The sequence below is a fragment of the Culex quinquefasciatus genome, chromosome 3, assembly GCF_015732765.1.
Source record: "Culex quinquefasciatus strain JHB chromosome 3, VPISU_Cqui_1.0_pri_paternal, whole genome shotgun sequence".
Classification (NCBI taxonomy): domain Eukaryota; kingdom Metazoa; phylum Arthropoda; class Insecta; order Diptera; family Culicidae; genus Culex; species Culex quinquefasciatus.
In genome coordinates, this window is record NC_051863.1 from 184,349,050 (window position 1) to 184,369,381 (window position 20,332).

At 36.9% G+C, this 20,332-nt stretch overlaps 2 protein-coding genes across 2 annotated transcripts in view; one reads left to right on the top strand and one right to left on the bottom strand.

Annotated features, from left to right (window-relative positions):
• On the bottom strand, positions 1–13,664 carry LOC6041255 (protein zer-1 homolog). Its single transcript, XM_001850493.2, has 11 exons — positions 13,483–13,664; positions 2,263–2,640; positions 1,979–2,201; positions 1,704–1,922; positions 1,438–1,640; positions 1,205–1,376; positions 985–1,146; positions 759–920; positions 552–701; positions 250–495; positions 1–183 (listed from the first exon to the last, which is right to left on the bottom strand). The coding sequence occupies exons 1-11, from the start codon at positions 13,662–13,664 to the stop codon at positions 1–3; spliced, it is 2,280 nt and encodes a 759-aa protein (XP_001850545.2).
• LOC6041252 overlaps positions 6,641–20,332 on the top strand; it is a 24,065-nt gene continuing 10,373 nt past the window's right edge. The window contains exon 1 of the mRNA XM_038258646.1: positions 6,641–6,966. The gene's annotated coding sequence lies outside the window, so the exon portion shown is untranslated. The remainder of the gene's footprint in view (positions 6,967–20,332) is intronic.

Consider the following 20,332-nt stretch of genomic DNA (forward strand, 5'->3'; position numbering starts at 1 on the left):
TTACCCATCCAGCTCCATCTTCTTGCACTGGTCTAGCGAATCGTTAAAGTTGCGACAGTGCATCAACACCATATTCGCTAGGTCCTTCAAACGAGAGTACGGCTGTGGGTGTTCGATCAGCTCCTGCAGCAGCTCAATGCCACGTTCCTTTTCCACCAACAAGCAGTACTTGGTTGGGTAAACCTGAGAGGAGAAAAAACAATAAAATTAATCGAATAACTTTATCTTCGGAACACAGAAAAAAAATACTTTGGTCAAATTTGCCAGAGCCCAAACGGCCCAGTGCTGGCAGGCAGGCGTGTGGTAGCATCGTATCAAGCCAAGAATGGGTTCAAAGCTGCGATAGTTGATGTTGCGCTCGGCCGAAAGGTCCCAACGCTCGATGGCCTCAACCATGCGAATCAACACCCGGTCCCGGGTTGGCTTCGAAATGGCCCACGCCGTTTCGCCTTCCGAGGCAATGTGCGCAAGCACACCTGCCGCGTTGTAGCTCACCTGTGGGAATAATGGTTGTGATTATTTTGTCATATAATATCAACTTTTCAACCTACCTCAATACCATCGCTAGACGAATCCAGCAAGTTGGCGAACTCTGTTATGAACTCCGGTGTCATCAGGCGCGGTCGCAGTTCCTTCACTTCTGCAACGTTTCCTAGCAAGCCCATCATGTTGCGCAGCAGGTCGTCCTTATCCGGGAAAAGCTGCCAAACAAATAATATATTTTACTTTGGCCAATGCGTTACGCAAAAAGAACTCACTTTTAAACATCCCAGGAAATACTCCATGCCACGACCGTCCAGAAAACGTTCGCAATTTTTCGCCGTTTCGTCCGTCACGTTCCACATGGTTGACCAGGCGACCTCCATCACATCGTCGAAAATTTTGCGCGACAGTCGATCGCTGATCAGGTTGAGCATGGTCTGCAAGAAGAAAATCTCTTCTTAGCAAGAAGCTTTTAAACAGCGGGTTCACCATAAACCTCACCGAAATAGCACCCAAATCCCCCAGGAACATCTTCTGGCTACCGTCCACCTGGCAGGCCAGCGAGTTCAGCAGGTAGATGGCTATTCGCTGGACGAATCCTTCCTGTTCGCGGTACGAAACTCCGTGCAGCAGAATGCGAACCAATCTTTCGTACTCAAAAAGCTGAAATCATCTTGATTAGAATAAGGCTTCTCAGAGTTGATTCAACAAGTCTACTCACCACATCCTGCGGGATGTTAAACTGACACAACGTCAAACAGCCGTTCCGCATCATTGTGTCATCGGTAAGGTGTGTCGACATACCATTCAGCAGGGTGTGAATGATATGGTTTTTCAGCGGCACTCCAAACTGAATCTTGTTACGTCCTTTAACAATGTAAAACAACGTGGCACTGCGAAAAAAAGCGCCCCCATAAATCCCCCTCCTCACACAAGAAAGAAACCAGAACCAACCTGCCACTAATCTGTATATTCTTGACACGAATGTGCTTATCCATGGCGGAAAGTACGACGTCCAGCGCTTTGTGAATCTGCTTGCAGGTCTCGAACCGCAGCAGGTGGTAGAGATCATTGAGAACCTTCGTCAGCAGCTCGTGGCGATCCTGGTACACCGAGGCCGCCACCAAGATTTGCTCCTCCGTCGCTTCGCCCGCAATCTACAACCCGTGTAAAGCATGTACTAAAACGCCTCCCAAAAGTTTGTGCAAGCTTGCAGTTACCCTTATGGCCGGAATGTCGTGCCATTTGCATGCAGAATGTGCGGTGTAGTACAGGCCCAAAAATTCCAGCGGATTTTCGGCGCGGCTCGCCAACCCCGGGATGTCCGAACTGCTGGAGGTGTTGTTGGTTTTCATCGCCACCCCGTCGCCGGCCAAATTGGTGCCGGAAATGTCCAGATGTCGCAGGTTGGGTAAACTCTCCACCAGGTTCGACAGCAACTGCAACGAATTATGGGTTGTTCAATTGGTTCTTAGAACCTAAAAAGCCCTCATACCTTATTGGGCGTCAAATAATTCCCATCGACGTTCGCTCTCGACACCGACAGGTCCAACGTTTGCAAGGACTTTAGTTTGCACAACGTAGGAAACTCGTGATCCAGTGGCCACACGTTGAACAAAATCAGCGCTTTCAGATTAGGCAAATCGATAAGCGCCTTCAAACTGAACTCTGCAAAGATGCACGCCGTCAAATCGAGGTACGTCAGCTCCGATAAGTGACTGTAACGAACGAAAGCAATGTTATTATTTAGTCTCACCCCAGCTTTGAACGGATCCTCACCCAAACTGAATCGACGGCTGCAGTACCACACCGTTCAGGATCAGATGGCGCAACTGGGGCAGCACCAGCTGAAAGTCGATCGGCGTTTTCTCGTTCGGCTCGCTGTGCTTCAGCATGTCCACGAACCGGCCCAGCTCCAGGGAACGCAGCTGCCGACAGTTCTCGATCAGAATGTTCCACGAGGCGGTCGTGATTTTGTTGCAGTACCACATCGACAGCGAGTTCAGCTTGTGTCGCAGCAGGATGCGCATGCCCTCGTTCGTGATGGTGCTGTTGCGCAGCCGGATGTTGCGCAACGGGGACTTTTCCGTGTCCCGGAAAATCTGGATGAACCGGTCATTGATGTCCTGGCCGCAGTCCTGCTGGTAGCGTAAAAATCTGGAGAATGTTGAAAAAAGGATTAGAATCACTTATGTTAAATTGATATTACAAAATTTGTAATGAAAAAATATTTTATTTACGAATTAAATGAAGTATGACACAAAGTCATAGGGCAATAGCAGGAAATAAACAAGCACAATTCTAACAATGCATTCATCAAAGTTCAAATATGTTGACCCCCAATTTAGTCGGAATGTAATTTTTCAAGTTCAGTGTCAAAAACTATGAAGTTTGATACACATATTGGGCATATTAGCCAATGTTATACCACACAGAAAAAAACAATTCCCTAAATCGTGAATTTTGTTCATGAATTTAAGAACTACGAAGGAATTTATTCATGAGCATGATGCATTTGCACTATAAACATGAATATATTACTTCGTTGTTCTCGAATTCATGAACACAATTCACGATTTCGGGAATTGACTTTTTCCGTGTACATCGGGACATCCCCGAGGGCACCATCCACTCTCCGTTGTGTCAAATACTGTCCACAATTCAATTTGAGCAATTCTCCACCAAACCCGGAAATGGATTTTACTTAAGACACATTGCGGCATTGCAACGTCACAAAACTTCGCTTTTTTCGAAATATGTCTCTTATCATAAACTAACTTAAAGTCGAAGTTTTCATTTGCCACATCGATCACTCCGTGACGTTGCAACGGCGTGAGAAATAACGAAATTTCGACCCTTTTTGGATTCATACAAATTATTGAGTTAAGTTTTAGTGGTTATAAACATTTTTAATTGTTAGTCCAGCTGCGATTGATGATTGGACCAATAAAACAACGAAAAAATAAATAAAATGTGTCGTTTTTGTCGCTGGAGGATGCGACATATTTTTTTTACATGGCTCAAACTCCCCTAGCACCAAAGAAGCCATTTTGGGTGATTTATTTTATGCAATTTTATGTAATTTTACACCCTGAAATATGTAGCCCATCAGTATGGGAAACCTACTTAACCAAAATGTCAAGCTCTTATATGCGTTTATACTAACAACTTTACATCGGTCTGATGGCCGAGTGCGCTAAGGCGCCAGTCCTTACTGTTGGTGCTTGGTTTGAATACCGTCCGTTGCAACTTTTTTTTTGTGTTTGCAAAAATTGTACATGCAGTGTTTAACATTAAGTGTTTATTTTGACGAAGGTGATGTGCATGCTTTTGCATGCGATTTTACCATCGGATTTTTTGTTGTGTATTCATACAAAAATGGTAGGTAAATATTTGAAAATCTCTTCTATTCGTTTTATCACAAAAATCCAATTTCTCAAAATCCGTATTTTTTGCCAAACATTCAATATTACGCCTTTTTGATATGTATGTTTGGGTGCGACTTGTTTCTTTTTCTTTTATCCGCTATATCTCAGCAACCAGTGGTCCAATCTTTAATGTTCCTTATACGAAATTGTAGGAAATGTTGTGAACTTTTTGAAAAAAATATTTTGAGGAATAGACAATCATGGACAATATTTAAAAAAATCAAAAATTGGAATTTTTCGGACAAAATTTTACTTTGAATGGCTATATTTTGAAACGGTGCACTTAATCAAAAAAATGTAATGTAATTTTTCAAAAAAAGTCATAAATTGTCGGCAAAATTTTTCTTTGGTAATACGGAAGGCCCCCGCAAAGTTTGGGCCAAATAAAAAAAATACAAATAAAAAAACAAAATGGTCGAAATCGGCCGATTTCGCAGCGAATTGGACAAGCATATCTTTTAAAAAGGTCTTTAAATAATTCGCTACATTTCATACTAAAGACCAAGTTTTAAAATTGTTATTATTGAAAAGATTAGTAAATTTCACAAAAACTTCGCTGTTTCTAGATTACTCTTTCAAAGCAACCAATGCGCCATGGGATTCCTATGTAGATATAACCTTTTGAAAAAGTAAGCGAGGTTTAATATTGAAAATCAAACTAATGATTTCCAAGACATCTTCAGTTGAAAATTACAGGCTAATTAGATGACACTTATAAAAACTCGTTTTCATCGATTCGATTTTTTATGAGGCTTTATCTCAGAAACTAATTTTTCAATTTTCAGAGTAGGAAATTTTCTTAGTATTTCAAAAATATTTTTTCCAGGAGTGGCTTTCCTTCATTAAAGTTTCAACAAAAAATGGTAAAGATTTTTAATTATTAAGGCAAATCATGCATTCTGGTTCAAAAGATGTCCTGTTGAGTCTCATAAAACTTATTAAAAAAATCATAAATTCAAAATATGAATTTTGGGAATTCAACTATTATTGAAAAAAAATGGTTTTTTTAGTGTAGCTTTTTTCTGAATATTCCTAATTATAATATACAACTATGCCAAAGGCACCAAATCGTTCAGAAAATCCCATCTCAAGATATAGATTTTGAGATTTTCATATATATGCCTAAATATTTTGTACGACCAGCTCGTAAAATAGTATGGACATTTGTATGGAAAAAAAACGAATGATACAAAATTTCGTCTTTTTATATAGAGAATAGATGGACATATTTCCATACAAATAAAAAAAACAGTTTTAAAACTCACGAAATAATGTGCGAAAATTTTTAGATTTACTCGCATACATATTTTGGATTTCTATTATTGGATTAAATAATTATTTTAAACTGTACTCTACCCAGAACTGCTAGATTCAAAATAGCGGTTTATGAGGGTTTGCTCTGATGCTCAGGTTAAAATAAATTTAAAAGGTGTAGAAAATTTGCGAGATCAAATTTCGGAGTATTCGATCAAGGACAATACCAACAATTTTCTAGAACTCTTCCAAAGTCACCTAAGCTCCGAAACGGCACAATATTTCGGAAAATCCTTTTTCCTCTTATTTTTTTATTTTTCATCTGGACCACAGTGCACTGATTATAGAACCCTTTAGGACAATGTTCATTATACTTCAGGAGCGTGGGAAAAGCATATCTGATGCTAAATACTTGCTATTAAACCTTTCAATCAAAACAAAAACCGGCATCTTAAACTCCTCAAAACAATTTGCTTCCATACAACGTTTTGTTGTGTCATAACTCCTCAGCATCTTCCACGAGCACGAGTCATCCCACGTTGTGGTTTTATAGACAACGGCAAGTCAACGTAGGTATATTATAATAGCGAAATCCGTTGAGCATCGCGAATGTTCTTCGTTCTTCTAAAAAGTATCAGCTATCGCTCGCGAAACCTTAGACGACCCGGGACAACCAGTAGCAAAACAGCTGGAAGCTTATCGGCACAGAAGACGCATGAAAAAGTTCAGTCGGAACGAACGAGATTTTCGTCAAACAGATGCAACATTTATATAACATCGACCGACCATCCACGAGAACTAGAAGAACGTCACAGATCCGTGCATCATCGAACATTGTGAGCCCCAGATAGGCAAGCTGAGCTGTTTGTTTGCGTAAATACAGCCCAGCTTGTGGTTCTGAACTAATCTGACTGATATTCAGAGAATGGAAGCCAGAGCTTATTGTTTTTGTACAATCGGAACAAATTGTAGCTCATGAAGTAAATGTAAACTTTAACGGCAAATAGCGATAGTGATCTAAAAGGATTTGAGTTTAATCAATGCACTGGAAATTATAGCGATTTCTCTGAACTATAACACTGCCAAATTTTCCTTTTTTGCCTTTCGATGTTAAAAAATTAATTAATCAATTCCTCAAAAACTAACATTCAAAATTCAAAATTCTGGAAATTTTGCTTGTTTCATGTGTTGTTTTCAATTATTTAAATAAAACGAGGACTAGCTAAGCTCAACAAAAGAAGTCAGTGTTTATAGTGTAGTTAAATCGATACTTTTTTACAATCGACGATCGACGACTGCCTTCCAAACCAATTAATGCATTGTAAAAAAGATCGAGCACTCGAACTGCTGTTTCCAACCATCAGTATTCACAGCAGCAACAGCAGCTCGCACACACTTCCATGCGATCGAGTAACCTCGCCGGTTTTTTGCTCGGATCAACTTGACCTACAACTCAGTATTTAACACTACTTGGAGAGTTTCAGTGAACGTGCCTTGGCGGTACGTTCGCCACTCAAGCTCGTTCCATTTGGTTTACAATTCTAGAACCCGAGCTGTCTGTCTGGGTAGCCGCCACTTCCTACTTTGAATTGCTTAGTTTTTATTTACTGTTTGAAAGCAAGAACAACGAAAAAAGGTGCCAACTTTATTTCGTTTCTCAGAGAATGAGACATTTTTGCACGAGTTTCGTAGAATTCGCGTTGTTGGTTGTTGTAGTTTAGCAGAAACCGCGAAACAAGGGAAGAAAAAAAACTTGTTAACATTGGTGTCACTGTCAATGGTACGACGACGACGATAGTCTGTAAGTGTCTGCTAATATATGTTTTTGGTTCGCGCCACCGTACTACCGCTGCAAGTGAGCGCACTTGATTAAACAGAAAATGTGATACCAGTAGGTGCCGTATTACTTGCACAGACAAACAAACATTTATCTCTTTTCAACAATTGAAAACTGTTTACTGTTTAAATTATCAATGGTGAAATAATTTCACCATTGATAATTTAAACAGTAAACACTTTTTTTAAAGCCTCATTTTGGACAAAAAAAAACGATGTCCGGATCGGGGGTCAATCGATGCAAAATTCAAGTGTGATAAAAACAATTTTTTCTTTTAATTTGGCGATATTTCAAGTAACAATTAAAGGAGACTTGAAAAAACGCCCCTGAACACACATTTAAGAAACATTTACTTTTTATATTTTATTAAGGAAATATAATAAATTGGTTATATTCGTGAACCGTGGTGTAGGGGTAAGCGTGGTTGCCTCTCACCCAGTCGGCTTTTGTTCGATCCCAGACGGTTCCGGTGGCATTTTTAGAGACGAGATTTGTCTGACCACGCCTTCCGTCGGATGGGGAATTAAATGTTGGCCCCGGTCTAGCCTAGGGTTAGGCCGTTAGCTCAATCACTGGTCACTGGTAGGCAGTTGGACTAACAATCCAAAGGTCGTCGGTTCGAATCCCGGGGTGGATGGAAGTTAAGGTGTAAAAAGAGGTTTGCAACTGCCTCAACAATCAAGTCTTCGGAAACCTAGTTTCGAGTAGGAATCTCGTAATCGAGAACGCTAAGGCAATTCTGTAGAGCGAATAATTTGATTTTTGATTTTTTTTTAATAAATTGGTGGTCTCCTCGACATTTTTCGATCAGCCCAGTTAGCAAACAGCATTCGGTAACTGAGCTACGTTCTATTCTATCTATCTATTATAATCTACCAATAAAAAAAGCCATTTTTGTATGACTAGCACGCAAAATTGTACATATATACATGTGTATTTTATATCTATACAATTTTGCGGGCTAGTCATACAAGTCCGAAAAACTAATAAAACTTTTTTTTATATTTACTTAAGGAATGTGTGGAAAAAATATCATAAAAATAAAAAAAAAAACAATGCAAATTTAAAAATTACGAAATAATGTGCGACTATCTAGAGCAGTGTTTCTCAACCGGTGAGAAATTCCTCCCTAGAGGGGAATTTGGCCATTCTAGGGAGGGAATGGGGATTCAATAGAAATTCAATGGCTTTAAACGATTTTTATAAAACAAACGTAAATCATCATTGTTTTGCAACTTTTAGTTTATTCGATTTGTAAGAACGACATTAGGTTTTTCCTAAAATTTCATTTTTAAAAGTTTAAATTTATTCGAAGTTTGACATTTACTGAAACAATACAAAATGTTTTTTTTTTTTCAATGTTTCTCAGGAATTTGTTTTTTTTTGCACCTTCAAGGTAAGAAAAAAAACGTAATTTTCAAGTAATATTTTTTGGGAGTTTATGTCTTATTAGTAGGACTAGTGATTTTTCGCGATTTCGCGGAAGCCACATAAAATCCGTGAAATATGCCCCTGGTCGGGAAATTTAGTACATACCGTGAAATGCAGTAAAATTTTAAATTATTATTAGAAAAATTGATTTTTTTTTTATATAATAGTTCACTTAACAAGTTCCCAAATATTAAAAAATGCAAGTCAAATTGAGAACAGATTTGTAATTTTTTTTTGTTCATTTCAATATTCTTCAATGTAGATTCATTGCAAATTTCTAACAACATTTCTTGGATTCGCAAAATTCAAAAAGAATGTAAAAAGAATACTCAAAACTACAGTAAAAGAAAAGAGTTAAAAAAAAATTTTAATCCTTGTAAAATTAATTAAAATATGGTGGAGCAAGTTGCATATTACGTGAGATAAATGAGAAAATGATTTTTTTATATTTTGATTACAAATGAAGTTTTTTCGTCAATGGGTTTCAAATACAATAGGTACATACTGAAATAGCATTTTGTATGGTAACATAATTTTCTGGAAATTATTAATAAATGAATGCAAAAATTCGCTTTTGCTGAAATTTATGAAAATAAACAAAATTTGTATAATACTTATTTTGCTTATTTTATTTTAAAGATTTGCTTCGTTTTAGAGATATTTGAGCAAAATCAATTTCTAAAATTTCAGTAAAATTCAAAAAGCTGCATAATTTCAAAAAATTGAAGCAAAATATTTTTTCGTGAATAAATATATTTTGATTTGTATCTTGAACATCTGCTTACTTTTTCAGACACTTTGTTGTACATAATTATACCTAAACAGAACATTTTTATGTTTATTTTAAGCAGATTTTAGAGTGCCGTGAAATTTCCGAGAACTCCATGGAGTCGAAAACTAACACGCCGCGTAATTTCGATTTTTTTTGCCGTGAAAAATCACTAGCCCTAATTATTAGAAACATTCCATTTTTATTCATGTATCATTTTTTCTTTATGATTATAAGGCCGATGCAAATATTTAAAAAAGTTTTTGTCCCTCGGCCCTGGCTGAGGTCAAGGCCCCCAAACAAAAAATAAAAAATATAAAAATTTAAATAACAAGCCATAGTCTTCACATTTAAATGAAAAAGTGTTTTAAAATGCATTTTACACTAGTTCAGTTGTTTTGCAATCATTAGTTTTCAAAAAATCTAAGATCTGACAAAAACAAAAATTGTATCGAAAAAAAAGATTTTGCATCGAAAATTTTCAAAAAATCTTAAGATTTTTTAATAAACCCAAACATGCTAAAAATGATTTTAAACGCAGAAGAATGTATTTTAATTTGATTTCAGCTGGTTGCACTTGAATTTTCAATGAAATTTTGAAATTTATTGTAAAAATATTTTTTTTGCCCCCTGATTTTTCGGGCCAATTTTGAAGGGGGGGTGACAAAAACTTTTAAAAATATTTGTACCAGCCTAAGCAGAACACTGAATTGCATATTAAACCAGAGTAGTTTAGCAAAAATAAACAGAAACAAAGTTAATAAAATTGTTATAAGATATTTATTGTGAGATTTATTCAATTATATGTAAGCAATTATAGACAAAATATTGAAAATAAAAATTTCTGTAATTTTTAATTCATTAAAAAAATTAAAAAAAATTGTTGAAAATGAGCTTATCTTCACAAATCTTTATGTAAACATCTAAAATTTGTGATTATATTTGTGAAATGAAACCAATAACTTCAACATTGAGGTTGGTTGGGAAGGGGAAGCCAAGGGGGGATGGAACGCATAAGGTTGAGAAACACTGATCTAGAGAACTACTCGCTTTCATATTTTTGATTTCAACAAGTTAATACTCAAAGGTTTATCTTATTAGGGTAATTCTCCGCCAACTCACACAGCAGTTGCCCCGACCCCTCTTCGATTTGCGTGAAACTTTGTCCTAAGGGGTAACTTTTGTCCCTGATCACGAATCCGAGGTCCGTTTTTTGATATCTCGTGACGGAGGGGCGGTACGACCCCTTCCATTTTTGAACATGTGAAAAAAGAGATGTTTTTCAATAATTTGCAGCCTGAAACGGTGATGAGATAGAAATTTGGTGTCAAAGGGACTTTGTGTAAAATTAGACGCCCGATTTGATGGCGTACTCAGAATTCGAATAAACGTATTTTCATCGAAAAAACACTAAAAAGTTTTAAAAATTCTCCCATTTTCCGTTACTCGACTGTAAAAATTTTGGAACATATCATTTTATGGGAAATTTAATGTACTTTTCGAATCTACATTGTCCCAGAAGGGTCATTTTTCATTTAGAACAAAATTTTTCATTTTAAAATTTCGTGTTTTTTCAAACTTTGCAGGGTTATTTTTTAGAGTGTAACAATGTTCTACAAAGTTGTAGAGCAGACAATTACAAAAATTTTGGTATATAGACATAAGGGGTTTGCTTATAAACATCACGAGTTATCGCGATTTTACGAAAAAGTTTTGAAAAAGTTGGTCGTGATCGATCATGGCCATTCATGGTCACCTGCGACAGACACGGACGACGAAACAAAGAGAAACGCAAAAAGTAACTTTTTCAAAACTTTTTTTCGTAAAATCGCTATAACTCGTGATGTTTATAAGCAAACCCCTTATGTCTATATATCAAAATTTTTGTAATTGTCTGCTCTACAACTTTGTAGAACATTGTTACACTCTAAAAAATAACCCTGCAAAGTTAGAAAAAACACGAAATTTTAAAATGAAAAATTTTGTTCTAAATGAAAAATTGACCCTTCTGGGACAATGTAGATTCGAAAAGTACATTAAATTTCCCATAAAATGACATGTTCCAAAATTTTTTACAGTCGAGTAACGGAAAATGGGAGAATTTTTAAAACTTTTTTAGTGTTTTTTTCGATGAAAAATACGTTTATTCGGAATTCTGAGTACGCCATCAAATCGGGCGTCTAATTTTACATAAAAGTCCCTTTGACACCAAATTTCCATCTTATCACCGTTTCAGGCTGCAAATTATTGAAAAACCCCTCTTTTTTCGCATGTTCAAAAATGGAAGGGGTCGTACCGCCCCTCCGTCACGAGATATCAACAAACGGACCTCGGATTCGTGATCAGGGACAAAAGTTACCCCTTAGGACAAAGTTTCACGCAAATCGAAGAGGGGTCGGGGCAACTTTTCCCGATTTCGTGTGAGTTGGTAGAGAATTACCCATTAATTAAAACTGTGCTTAAAATCAAAATGGTTTGAGCAGTTCTCTAAAATACCAGCAATCATTTTGAGATTTTTAATTTTGTATTTTTGATTTGGATGAAGGTTTGTCCATGCATTTCTAATATCAAAGGAAGCTATTTTGTATTATTAGTTTTTCCTTACGCGAGTCATACAAAGCGGACATGTGAATATCTAAAATCTGTATCCTTAGCAGGAATTCTTGACCAAAGTTTTAGGTTAGGATAAGGGCTTTTGAGAAAAAAAACGAAAATAACAAACATATTGTCATACACAATTGAAAATACAATTTTTAGATGAACAATTCAATATGCAATAAAGAAAGCTGAAGTCAAGCCTAATTTTAAAATTAAAAAAGTATCATAAAATGCTTCATACATACATTACAGTCCAGACTCGAAGTTTAGATTATCCGAATTTCGATAACCTGAAGTGCGATTATCCGAAGTTCGATTATCCGAAGGTTTAGATGGGACTTCAGATAATCGAATCATGAACAAAAAAAACATAACATAATATATTTTATTATTTTTGATATCAAATTAGAATTTTGCGAAACCAGCTTACTCAAAATTGATGGTTGATCGTCTAAAAAATTATTACTAAATGAACAATTTTACTATTTTATCACCGTCATCTTGGATTTAAAAATTCTTAATCACGTTAGAGTAGTTCAGGGACCCAACAACAACTAAAATAAGACAAAGAAAAAAAATTCGTCTGGGGCTGGCCTCTCTGGGCTGTATTATACGACCAATAAATAAATTTATACCGACAATTTTTTTTTTTTTTCGAGGGTAATCCCAAAATTCAAAGTGTGTGGTATGATTAAAAAGTTTGCATTTTTTCATGATTCGTTTATCGGAAAATTTGGTTATCCGAAGTGAAATAGTTCTGAGGATAACGAAGTCTGGACTGTATCTAGTTGGTTGAGAAGCCCTGTCCAAATATTTTGGAACAAGGTCGATTTGCGTAGGGCTTACTAGTTTGCATATATGCGAACACTGCGAAGAAGTCGTGTCCCGAATGATTATGGATGCACCATATAATATCCATATTGGCATTGCTGGTAAAACATTCGCGATTCGATCGATAAGCGTGAGTGCAGTTACGAGCATGATCGACCCAGTGACTGGCTCAGCACCAGCCCCATCGAATCGATTTAACTAATACAGCACCAAAAATATAACAAAGAAAAACAAATTATTATCTTTCAAACTTTTTTCGCACACTTTATTAAAGTCATTGACATTGATCGTTGAGACAATCTCCTCCGTGGTCAGGTACAAGACCGAAGGCCGAACGACCCTCCTCGAAGGAGAGCAAAACAAACGAAAAGTCGACAGCTACCTCTACCAAATCGAATTAGTCTAATGATCCATAATGGGTGTAGCAAAAACAGCGTCCAAGTCACTAGCGTGCCCAGGGTGGGGCAACATGGGGCAGTTGCCCCACCATCCTCGGAAATTTGTTCTAAAATTGGGCAGGGGGTGTCCATAAACGACGAAATTTTCAAAACTCTAATATTTTTGCCCCACCTTCCTTGAGGACCTGGTTACGCTAGTGGTCCAAGTACTCTCCAAATTTATAGTGAATTGTACGTTGCTCAAAATGGACTAAGTATTGAACATTGACAGAACAAAACAGCTGATTACGAGCACTGCTGTTATCAGCAAAGTTGGAAATTTCTTGCACTAGGGCTAACAAATAACGATAGATAGCGAACCCCACTTTTACATAATTGTTTTCCGCAAATGGCTGTGTGGAATGACTCAAAAATAAAGAAGCGTAACACAAAAGACAACAAAACAGCACTCACCTATCACAAATTTCGTTCGGGATGACGACGTCCGGCTTCAGCTCCAGCTGTTGGGTGACCGGGTCCGGGTCATTGCAGACAACGTGCAGGTTCTTGGCCAGATAGCGAAACGTCGTCTCCAGCAGGGTGGGCAACTCCTCGTCCATAATGCCGCTGTCTTTAAGCCGAACACGTCCCAGCATCGTGACTCACCACCTTCACAGTCGTTCTTCTATCTATCGACTAAAGGTGCACCAGCACAGATGTTTTTTTTTCTTCTTTGACCTGCTGCTACAGAACACCCGATGTAGGTGTACGTGGGTCTACACGCTGTTGTAATCAGAACTGGCAGTCTGTATGGCTACTCCTCCGACGTACAATGAGTCACTTTGTAGTTTAACTTTTTGAAACGATTAGATTTGAAACAGCACTGCTACAAAACTACTAAAAAATGAATGAAAATTTTCGAGAAATATTCTTCACAGTCTTCACTCTTCGCTCAGCTCCTCAAAACGAATGTAAACATACTGAACTTGTTCGTCCATCGACCGAACAGCACAGCGATGGCACAGACACATTCTAAGGGGGGAGCTAAACTGCTACGTATACGATACAGTATGTGTGCATCACATGCTTCTGTGCTGGCCCCTTCCCAAAGTGATGATGACGTCGTAGCGTACAAATACAAAACAATAGCCCACAGTTGTTACGCATGGTCGATGCTGCTGAGCTCTGGGAGCTGAACACGAACTGTATGCAAGTTTACCAAAACCTGCAATAGCACTGAACCCTCAAACTACGATCTTCAGAACTTTGGGCGGAGGCGCGGTGTACTACACCTCAATCTCCCGTCTCTTGCTTGGTATTTTGTTGATCATCATTCATGTTGTTTGTTCAGCGTTTACTGCTGATCTCTCAGCTTCGGAAATGCTCGAAAGATCTAAAAATACGCCACCGCCAGATTATTTCGCGGCTTCGTCGCTTGTCCCATTTCACTAATATACCACTGTCCGCTGTCCCTGCCTCCATTCCCCTCTGTACTATAAAAAAAGACGGGCTGCGATGAACTCTACGTTCGACCTGGTCCGACGGCGTGTGCAACAACATTGGCGGTTCCATGAACGATCGATGAATATTGAATTTTTTTCAATCTGGTTAGGCTGGTACAAATATTTTTAAAAGTTTTTGTCACCCCCTTCAAAATTGGCCCGAAAAATCAGGGGGCAAAAAAAATATTTTTACAATAAACTTCAAAATTTCAATGAAAATTCAAGTGCAACCAGCTGAAATCAAATTAAAATACATTCTTCTGCGTTTAAAATCATTTTTAGCATGTTTGGGTTTATTAAAAAATCTTAAATTTTTTTGAAAATTTTCGATGCAAAATCTTTTTTTTCGATACAATTTTTTTTTGTCAGATCTTAGATTTTTTGAAAACTAGAGATTGCAAAACAACTGAACTAGTGTAAAATGTATTTTAAAACACTTTTTTCATTTAAATGTGAAGACTATGGCTTGTTATTTAAATTTTTATATTTTTTTGCCCCCTTGACCTCGGCCAGGGCCGAGGGACAAAAACTTTTTTAAATATTTGCATCGGCCTTAATACATTTTTGAGTAAATTTGCTCCTGAAAGATAAATGTTACATAGATTTTTATTTTTATTTCCCAACAAATTTGGCTGGTATAAGATTAATGCGATTTAAAATCAATTTAATCAAACAAAGTACGAAATAAACGGATTCGGATAATCTAGTCTGGAGTGCAATAGCGTCTTATGGGAAAGTGGGCGATCTTTTCGGTAAAAATATTTTGAAACTGAAAAATCAAGTCTCACGGATAGAAATTGCCAATACATATTCAAAACCCCTGTTTTTTCAACATGTTTAGTTTAAAAAAAAAACTGCTGTAACTTCACCAGGATTGGACTTGGAACATCTTTGGATATTTCCACAAAAATTTGAACGATCTTATAAAAGTGGCGTGATTTTTCTTTCAGTGGTACATATTTTCAGAAAGCACCTCAAATTTCCTACAAGTTCATCTTTGACCACTTTATGATATTCGAGATACTAACAGCAATATTAAATAACGAAATACAACAATATTTTAAACACTTACTGGCCCCATATACACAAAAAAATATACACGCAGAAAAATAAGGCATATTTGAATCAAAAAAACGTTTTGTGTCGTACAGGCTGATTCTACAAAAAAAAATTCTACGTGTATAAGCGTAGGATGTCAACAAAGTTTCTTAGAAATATGAGAGGGTCGGGTACAATCGATTCCCTATGTGACATGGAATTGCTAATGATTTTTTTTTTTTTTTTTCATTACTAAAACATTTTTGTGAAAAGATTGAACGATGTATTTATCCGCTTTAAAAAAACTGCCTCACAACAATTAAGATCAGGTTGTGAAACCTATATTTTTTTATAATTTTATATGTGGCCGTGAGATCGGAGACAATTCACAATTCTAAACTATGTTATCCCAAGTAACATTTTTTTCCAGGAGTTCTACAAGAGCTCTTCAAGATAGCTACAGCATAGCAGTTTGGACCGCGGTAGGATAAAATTCTCTTCAAAACTTCTTCAGGAGTTTGGAAGAGTACTTGAAGAGAATTTTATCCTACCGCGGTCCAAACTGCTATGCTGTAGCTATCTTGAAGAGCTCTTGAAGAACTCCTGGGAAAAAAATGTTACTTGGGTATGGAAGTATTTTTTTACTACAGTCATCTCACATATTCGGAACACCCACAAATTCGGAACACTTTTGTGGTAATTAGTCAATAAGATGCAAAATGCAACTTTTCTGTCGACCCTACTATTTTTGGGACCTTTATTTGGACATTCTTTTGCTAATTCACTAGTAAATTGTGCCTCCCACAATTGTGGAACACCTGAATTTAACTGATATTTTCACAAAAAAAAGTTATCATTCATAAAACATTACTAAACATGAGTTTTATTGGTTTCAGAGTGTGAAGTCATTAATTTGTAAAAAATAAGTACTCTTAGAAAAAAAAAAATTTACATCGTAAGAAAAAAGTGTTCCGAATTTGTGGATTTCAAGGATCAATGTCAATCAATAATTTTTCAAAATTGATTTAAAAATCCATTTTCAACTCTTTGTGGTCGTACAAAGGGTCATTGTACTCAGAAAAGTAAGCTTTATCGCTGTAAACAATAATATCAGCAATCTAAGCTTCATTTTAGGACCCAATTATCGATTTTCCATGATTTGTTGAACATTGGCCGATCTGTAAACTGTTCCGAATATGAGGGATGACTGTACACAGAAAAAAATATGGTAATATTCATCAGGAAATGGTGACTGATTTCGTGTCAAAAAAAAAAAAGATTAATTTTACCTCAGAAAATTATGAATTTTCATCAGTTTTTGATTAATATTCATCAGGTTCACATTTTTACTCAAAAAATGAAAACTCAATTTTTGTGTTTCTTTTTCTTAAAGCGGCTCTATCTCAGCAACCCAAGGTCCAATCTTCAATGTCTCTTAGACAATATTATAGCAAATATGGAAGTATTTTTTTACTACAGTCATCTCACATATTCGGAACACCCACAAATTCGGAACACTTTTGTGGTAATTAGTCAATAAGATGCAAAATGCAACTTTTCTGTCGACCCTACTATTTTTGGGACCTTTATTTGGACATTCTTTTGCTAATTCACTAGTAAATTGTGCCTCCCACAATTGTGGAACACCTGAATTTAACTGATATTTTCACAAAAAAAAGTTATCATTCATAAAACATTACTAAACATGAGTTTTATTGGTTTCAGAGTGTGAAGTCATTAATTTGTAAAAAATAAGTACTCTTAGAAAAAAAAAAATTTACATCGTAAGAAAAAAGTGTTCCGAATTTGTGGATTTCAAGGATCAATGTCAATCAATAATTTTTCAAAATTGATTTAAAAATCCATTTTCAACTCTTTGTGGTCGTACAAAGGGTCATTGTACTCAGAAAAGTAAGCTTTATCGCTGTAAACAATAATATCAGCAATCTAAGCTTCATTTTAGGACCCAATTATCGATTTTCCATGATTTGTTGAACATTGGCCGATCTGTAAACTGTTCCGAATATGAGGGATGACTGTACACAGAAAAAATATGGTAATATTCATCAGGAAATGGTGACTGATTTCGTGTCAAAAAAAAAAAAGATTAATTTTACCTCAGAAAATTATGAATTTTCATCAGTTTTTGATTAATATTCATCAGGTTCACATTTTTACTCAAAAAATGAAAACTCAATTTTTGTGTTTCTTTTTCTTAAAGCGGCTCTATCTCAGCAACCCAAGGTCCAATCTTCAATGTCTCTTAGACAATATTATAGCAAATTTTCTGAACTTTTAAAAAAATATTTTTAGAAATGGTCACTCATGGTCACTATTTTTAAAAATAGAAAAACTGCAAATATTTCGCTAAAATCAAACTTTCGGTGGCTATATCTTGAAAACGGAGCCCTTTATCAAAAAATCTGTAGAGTACTTTTCGATTGCAAATTCAATTTTGCATTAAAAATAATGTCAAACTTGTTTTTGCATGATACTTCGATTTTTTCCAAAAATCACTATTTTTTCAAAAAATCATAACTCGGCGGCTGATTTTTTGACCATGTTTCTCTATGGCTCAAAAGTTGTGGATGTTTGTCTCCTAAAACATATAAAAAAATCTCGAAAATCCTCAACAATACCTACAACTTTGCCCAAGACACCGAATTGATCAGAAAATTCACTCAAAAGTTACAGCTGTTTGAATATTTGCATACCATTTTTGTATGGACAGCACCCAAAATTGTATGGAGACTTGTATGGATGAACCAATCACACAAAATAGTTTATTTAGTCATATTTAGTCAAAGTTTGAGCCAAATCAAAAAATACAAATAAAATCCATTTCCGGTTTCGGTAGAGAATTGCTTTCCAGAGATATATCCATTTTAGTGTTTTACGTCTTATATTATCCCTATTTATTATAATTATTTTAATTGAATGCTGTTTCAAATTTGTTTTCTTAAACAATTTTAACGTGTGAATAATTTGAATAATTTAAATACACTTTCTTTAATAGAAATTTACTACCGGACAGTAGTTAATAACATTAGATTTATGTAAATAAATCCACCATTTGCACACCGCTCTCCATTACCAAACCGAACATTCTAGTGAACTCGTCCCACCTAACACTATCCCTTTTTGTTCTGTCGATACTCTATGTTGTACGGAGCAGTGCTCCAGCTGATTCCTTAACATACGTTTAATCGTATCAAAGGGAAAGCCAAACACATATGATTTTCTTTTCTACTGCCTTTTCCTGAAGCCCCCAGATCTTATAGATTACAATCGGTGTCCACCATTCTGCATCACCCTGCACAATGCATAATAAACTTCCCCAATGCTGTTCTCGAAACTCGCCGAGAAGTACCCCGTTCGAATCCCATTACCACACAGCCCCTAGTACAGCTCTCTAAGTGGCTGACCTCCAAAATCCTGCTGGCTCACTCCACGCAGAGACAGAGGCCACTTCTTGGTCATCATCGTTCGCCATCGCCACACTGGTGAAGAATTATTGAACGTTTTGCATTCACCTCTGCCCAATCGTCGTCATCATCACTTTTCAGGGCAGCAAATACGCAAAAGAGAAACTGAGAAAGATTCAAGATTCGATCCCCCCAGTCTATTGGGTTTCACCAGCTGAAAGTGGCGACCATCGGGCGATCCCCGACGACTGACCTTACGCTATGGTATACGCAAAGAACACGGAACAACACGATTTGCACAAATTAGCGAGTTACGCGACGAGATCAGATCAGCCGATTTTCACCTCTACCGCGACCGAAAGTTGACGAACGAACTGGCTGGCAATCTATCTGGCAGCAGCGAAAAAAAAGGCTCAAGAATTATTATTTTGACAGATATACACGGCTGGCACGAACACCACTGCACAAGCTTATGCAGGCCGTTGTCATCACTACAACGAAATACGGAATTCACATACGACGTTGTTATTGCGTTTTGTTTTCTTTGTTTTGAGTCGGTTCGCCAATCTTGGGTAGATGTTGTTTAGACGTCGCGACGGCAGATAGAAGGGTCCCCGTAAAAAAAAATCCGACAATTCGCATAACTTAGTCGGGTCTAGTCGGGTGGTTTCGGCCGATTCGTTGGCCAACGAATCGGCCGACCGGGCAACAGACTTCTGTGTAATCTTTACATAAGCGTCTGGTGAAAAATCGGTTGTCGAAATCGGCCGACGGAATCGGCTATAAAAACAACCGATTTTTTACCGATTTAGTCTGTGAAAAAAAGAAAATCTGACTCAACCCAATTTAGTCGGTCTATTCGTAGGGCAACTAAATATCTTACTCCTGACGCATCCCGACTAAATCGGCAACTAGTTGGTTGTTTTTGAATACCCGATTTCGTAGGGTGTTTCGTCAGGTCGAGAACTGTCAAATTTTTTACGGGGGTGGCGTTGAACTGCCAGCCAGACTTTTGACCACCAGGGTATCGACGTCGCGCGATGTAGGGGGAATGTTTCGGCAACATTTCAAGTACTAGTCACTTTCCCATCATAAACGGTTGATGAATGATGGATGAAATATTTCACCAAGCAATGTTGACAGCACAAATCACAACAAAATCGATTCTAATCTAATATAATCTAACGCAGCCAGCATACTGGAATTTCCGAAAATAAAGAAGAAAAGCCGGCAACCAATACCACTAGCACAACGTGCAAAAGAATGCCAGTAATGTCAGGAAACTTTCTCTGGAAATACTACTTCTTATGAGTCTGAACCTAAAAGTTGTGCGCAAATGATATAAACTGGCAGCACTTG

Coding starts and splice junctions, on each gene's coding strand:
- LOC6041255 (XM_001850493.2), bottom strand. CDS start 13,664: ATGCTGGGACGTGTTCGGCTTAAAGACAGCGGCATTATGGACGAGGAG. Junction 2,641..13,482: donor CCGAACGAAATTTGTGATAG/GTGAGTGCTGTT, acceptor AACATTCTCCAG/ATTTTTACGCTACCAGCAGG. Junction 496..551: donor CGTCTAGCGATGGTATTGAG/GTAGGTTGAAAA, acceptor TTATTCCCACAG/GTGAGCTACAACGCGGCAGG.